This window comes from Myotis davidii, unplaced genomic scaffold (genome assembly GCF_000327345.1).
Source record: "Myotis davidii unplaced genomic scaffold, ASM32734v1 scaffold135, whole genome shotgun sequence".
NCBI classification, from domain to species: Eukaryota; Metazoa; Chordata; class Mammalia; order Chiroptera; family Vespertilionidae; genus Myotis; species Myotis davidii.
Genome location: NW_006289813.1, coordinates 7,799,485 through 7,805,341, shown reverse-complemented (window position 1 = coordinate 7,805,341; position 5,857 = coordinate 7,799,485). Strand labels below are relative to the sequence as shown.

At 50.3% G+C, this 5,857-nt stretch overlaps 1 protein-coding gene across 1 annotated transcript in view; it reads right to left on the bottom strand.

The window, feature by feature from the left end:
* The window catches only part of PLEKHG4B (pleckstrin homology and RhoGEF domain containing G4B), a 44,377-nt gene extending 39,019 nt beyond the window's left edge, over positions 1-5,358 (bottom strand). The window contains 2 exon segments of the mRNA XM_015563083.1: positions 349-1,465; positions 5,164-5,358. Coding sequence (XP_015418569.1) covers positions 349-1,249 — 901 coding nt within the window. The 5' untranslated portion in view covers positions 1,250-1,465; positions 5,164-5,358.
* Positions 5,359-5,857: the final 499 nt, after the last annotated feature.

Here is a 5,857-nt window from a genome sequence, read left to right as displayed (position 1 = left end):
CCAGTCAGGGCACGTGCTCAGTTTGCGGGCTCCATCCCCAGTGTGGGGTGTGCAGGAGGCAGCCAATCAATGATTCTTTCACCATTGATGTTTTTATCTCTCTGTCATATGTAATATCTTATCAATAAAAAATATATTAAAAAAAAAAGACAGCATATTTATGGTACTTGGTGTAGCAGTCACAGGAAAGGAACACCTGTGAGCATTATTTTCAACAGTCAATATGGATATGGAAACAGGCTTCTTTCTACTCAGCCAAGTGACCAAACTAAATGAGACAGGGCACTGAGGGGAGGGGAGGAAATGAGGGAGAAAGGGGACAGTGGGGGAGGGGAGAAGAGAGTTTACCTTCCTCCTTGGTGCAGCCAGAGGGGTGGCTGCGGCCCAAGTCTCTGGTCCCCACAGCTTGTCCTCCTAGGTGACCTCCGGGTCCGGCGCTGGCCGAATGGGGGGCATCACCTCGGAAGCTCTTGAAGGATCGGTCCCAGGACTGAGACCTCCTGGGAAGGGTCCTCCCAGCGGCTCTGGGACAGCTCTGTCGTCTTCGGATCCCTTGGCGTTCTCCCTGGGGGCCGGGGGTTTCTTTCTGGGGCTGGCTGGACCCTGGTGCGGCCCTCTTGCTCCGGGTGCTGCAGGCATCATCCACAAGGGACTCTTCGGAGCTGGAGCCCAGGGGCATGGGGTTCTGCAAGGCCTCCATGTAGGAATTCCTGAACCAGCGTCTGGCCTCCACAGCGGCAGGAGCCCCAGGCGGCCGCCTGCTGGAGCTCAGGCTGTCTGCGTCCTCGGGGGAGGTGAGAGCCTGGGGGCCATCCTTCTTGTCCACGGGGTCCAGTCTCCCTCCTGGTCCTTCAGGGCTTGCACGGGGCTCCCACGGGCTGACATCAGAGCTCCTTGGCAGGGTCCCGGGGCTTTTGCACTCAGCTCTTCTCAGGGAAGGAAGGTGGCTGGGCTGGTCACTGTCCTTGTGCCCCCCGCAGTGAGGCAGGGTCGGAGTGTTGCTGGCCATGGCTGGCGCTGGGGCCGGGGCCTCGGAGGCACTGCTGGGTGGCCGCTCAGGCCCGGGATGGCTGGGGCAGTGGGGCAGGACTCTTCCGCGGATGGGTACAAACACAGGGACTGTGACGTTGCTCCATGGGGTGCGGTAGACAGCAGAGCCTGAGGTCAGCAAGCAGTTTTTCAAGAGGACACTGTTGCGTTCCCTGTTCACCCGGTCCAGGAACTCTCCTGTGAAGACACAGCCATACATGGCCTCAGGCACAGCAACTTCCTCCGAGCCTCGTCCCAGCCGAGAGAGGCATTTTAAGACCAGCCTGGCTGACTGCTTCCCCACCGACGTGACCTGCAGGTAGAAGTCCCCAGGCCTGAGCCTGACTCCGCGCAGGGACGCCAGCTGCACCACCACCTTCCCGTGGATGCACAGTGGCCAGCCTTCGTGGAAGAAGATGAGGCCTGTGTACCTGGCCTGGGACAAGAGGGGGAGGGAGATTAGTGGCTGGCATGGAACCTGTCAGGACCCCTAGTCTCCATGCAGCAGGGAGAGTGACCAGTGTCCCCCTTGTGCCCCAGAACCCCAAATAAATCATCAGGGCTGAAAACAGGGGGGTTCTTTTCAATTCAGTGAAATCAGTCAAAACCTCACTTTTACAGCGCCTTCTGGGAGGCTGGGGGAGGTGGGCAACAAGATAGGAGGAAGGAAGCCACCCAAGCACAGTCTCATGCAGCCGAGCCCAGGGGACCCTGCAGGAAGTGACTCCTAGGGGTGGTCCCACTTGGACTTCCACACCCTCGCTCTCAACCCCCACCCTCTGTCTAATACACACACACACACACGCACACACTCTTCAAAGAGCATGGCCTCTAGAATCACAGGGTGGGAGGCACAGTGAGAAAATGTGGGACCTGTGCACGACACCAATATTGGCCTCCAACTCCCACATAATAGAATGGGCGGTTCCTACTTATTAAGGCATCAATGAAGCCTACAGCAAGCTGTCGGTTACCAGGAGTTCTTAAGCACTCTTGAAAAGAACTTGATCTAGAAAAGGCTTCAACTTCCGGATGGACGAGACACAAACATGGGCTGCATCTGCATGGGGCATGGGAGTGTCCAGCAGCTAGGGAACAAGGGGTGGGACCCTGACTTGTCAGAAGCTTCAGGTACACGTTCTAACATGAAACCACATTCCACAGTCAGAGTTTAGTTCCAAAATATTGTGCTTTGCAACTTACTTTTCCCCATCCCAGCACTGCCTTACCGCATACACGTTATTACAATAATAGAGAAAAGAAAAAGAAAAATCTCAACCCAATAGATCTCAAGAGATTTTAAACTTTTCTTTGCCCTTATCCATATAGGAAATAACTTTTCTAAACTGTAACAATAGCGTAGATGTAATCTGACGTTCTCATCTGCAGTCACCTTAGCAAACATTTCTCTATGTCACTCTCAGTTTCCATCTGGATGGCTACTTAACTGTTCCTCCGTTTTCATAAATCTACGATGCTTCTTTTTCTATTTAAACAATAAATGCAAAGAACAATTACATGATATAGTGTCTTTTTCCTGTAAATGATTGTTTTAGGATACGTTTCTGGGATTAGGATTCCAGGATCAAAGGTTATGAACATCTTGAAAGATTCTTCCCACTTTGACCAAGTTGCCCTCAGAGGAGACACGGTGTCAGCAGTGGCACTGTAACAGGTTTGCCATCATTCAGCAGCAGGAGGCTCTGCCATGAGATCATTATCTAGCCGGGCAGGTGTGGCTCAGTGGTTGAGCGTTGATCTATGAACCAGGAAGTCACGTTTCGATTCCCAGTCAGGGCACATGCCCAGATTGCAGGCTCGAACTCCTGTGACAGGCGTGCAGGAGGCAACCAATCAATGATTATCTCTCATCATTGATGTTTCTATCTGTCTCTCTCTCTCTTCTTCTTTGAAATCAGTAAAAAAAATATTTTTTTTAAAGAAATCATTCTCTAAATTGGTGTGCATACTGTGGAATACTGTTGCTTTAATTCACATATATGTGACAGTGAAGTCAACCCTTTTTTGATGTTTGTTTCCTGTAAATATTCTATATGTATTTTTGCTCCAATTGTTGTCTTGTTTTTGTCTTATGAGGTACCGTGGGTTTTTAAAAATTTTTTTTAACAATTTTCTGCACTTCCCATTAGCAAATGTTTCTGTAATCTATCTACTGCTACACATATTCCTCCCAGTTCATTTGCTTCATGGTTTAGTTAGGTTCTTTTCCTCTCTATAGAAGTTTAAATTCTACGCAAGTTTCATTTCTTGAGTTTTTTTGGTGATATCTTCTATTGCCTTAAAACTTAGAACTGGGTATCTGACCAAAATTTGCCTTTCACATTTATTTTATTTAGTTTTTCTAAGGGTTCAGGTTTAAAAAATATTTAATATTTCATATATCTGGAGTTTACTTTGAAAATTATATCTCAAACACACCAGTGTGTTCTTAAGCATGAAGGTCTCGTTAGATATGTCCCTGCTGACTTATGAGCTGGCTGTGCGTGTGCATGTTACACAGAAAGGAGGAGCGGATGGTGTGGAGGAGGAGCGGAGGTGGACGGCCTGTGAGGAGGGCAGCACAGGGCACCGCTGGTGCAGGTGCCGCTGGCATTTACTGGGCACCTGCCAACCGCCCTCACACCTGTGGCCACATTTGATTAAAAATTAAGATTTTCATATTGAAAAAAGAATACTGTGCATTGCACACTGGAGAATCCAGAAAAAAAGAAAGAATAAAATAATCCCAAGACCAACCCCCTTGTGGACATTTACGTGCTTCACTTCATTACTTTTTCTGTGCATTTTTAATGGCTGAGATGACATCACAAGTATAGCTGCGCATCTTGATTTCACATGTAACATGATTTCATTTCCTGAGCATTTCCTGAGCCACTAGAAATTCCTCACACAGATCACTGCACTGCTGGATCCCAGCTCACCCCGAACTTTGCTCTGACAGGTAAAAATACCACAAACATCTCTGGGCTTGGAGCCCAGCCCAGATTTCAGATGCTCCCGTGGAATCTGAGGCCTCAGAGCAGGTCAGAGAGTATGGTTACTCCAGGCCCCTGGGGCGAGCCAGTGACCACTGGTGTGGGTAGCTGCAGATGTGGGCCTGCGCCTTGCTGAGTGACCAGTGACCTCCCACCACTGGACATGAAGATGCAGGACACTGCCCAGCCCCTCAGTCAGCAATGATGAGATTTCCAGCCTGGCAGTGAAGGGAACCCAGTGGCCATCAGAGAGAGAAATTCAACCTGAGGTGTGGCCTAAAGGCGTGCAGCTGGGGTCAGTGTTTTGAGCCCCAGGAATGATCTTCATGACAGAAAGTTCCAGAATCAGAGGGTCCAAGGCCAACCGAGGTGACTCCTTTCTGGAGGGGCTGAGCAGGGCCGGTGGACTACCCCTTGGTGGCCCATGACCGTGCAACCCTCACACCCCAGTCCTGCCGATTCCCCTCCTGGTATGAATTCAACTCCACTGTCCACATCCTGGGTTTGCTCCCACCACCCAAAGGGCCATAGACAGGAAGCTCCAAGGCGGAGAAAACTGGCCCCACAGGAGCAGGAGCTGGGCTGCCCTGCCAAGGGGAGGAGCCTGACATTTGGTGCTCCAGACACAGGTCTCCTGTCAGTCTCCAGTCCAGTGAGAACCTCCCACACCACACGGGGCTCCCACACTCCTTTCCAACAGCGGCGCAAAGATCCGTCCTGTGTGAGCTACATCTCCTAGCAATAAGCACTTGTTTAAAAGTTTTTCAATTAAGTATGAAGAGACACAAAAGAACACTTACATTATAGAAGATATAAAACATCACGATACAGCAGTCTAAGGGAAAGAATGTCGCCATCATCTCTGAGTCTCCTGCATATGCCTGTGACCTGTCAGAGGCAGGCACTTTCCCAGACTTCATTATTAGTCCCCTCCTTTTCTTTGTATTTGCCACATGTTGACTCCCTAGACAATAAGTACTTGTTATGCATGTATCTGAACTTTACAGAAATGGAGTCACACATGTCCCCTAAGGGGAGGGTCTCACACAGGCTCTGTCCCCTAAGGGGAGGGTCTCACACAGGCTCTGTCCCCTGAGGGCGGTTCTCACACAACTCGGTACTGAGGACAGGTACTCACACAGGCCTCCTGCTGCAGGTGCTGCAGGGCCCTCGTGGCAGGGATGAGGAAGTCAGTGAGGCAGCGCAGCCCATCGCCTCCGTGGAGCCTCTCAGCCACGCTGAACACCTGCCAGAGCACCGTGGCCGCCGTGGCCTCAAACGGTGGGTAGAGGTCAGAGAGTGTGTTCTGGATGTAGGTGTCGAGGGATTCCAGATCCTGAAACAAAAGAGAGGATCCTGTGTTATATTTGTGAAATAGGGAAGGTATAGGTGAGTCCTCAGCACTGAGGGAGTCCCTGTTGGGGACCATCTGCTTGTCCTTTGCACTGTCATTCAGTAGTAGCACCAGGGAAGTGCCCACAGCTGCATTGGGTAGACTGGAGACCTCTGCCTCTGAGGGTGGCCCTAAATAACATTCTGTAAGTGAGGGTTGTCACCGTCATCACACGAGGCACAATCAGGTTTAGATTTAAGATAAGTTCCATCCCATCAAATTCTGAAATATGCACATTAGATGCTACATCTTAGGATCTTCCGTGGAGCATGTGAAATTTCCAGGGGGTCTTCCCCTGCCGTGGCTGCCCCCTTTCTGGCACACCTGGGTCTGCACATAGAATGGAGGGGCCTGTGGGGAGAACAGAGTTGGTCCACATACCATTTTATGCTTAGAAATAAGTGCATCTGCAGCAAATACATTTAAATTTTATTAATGA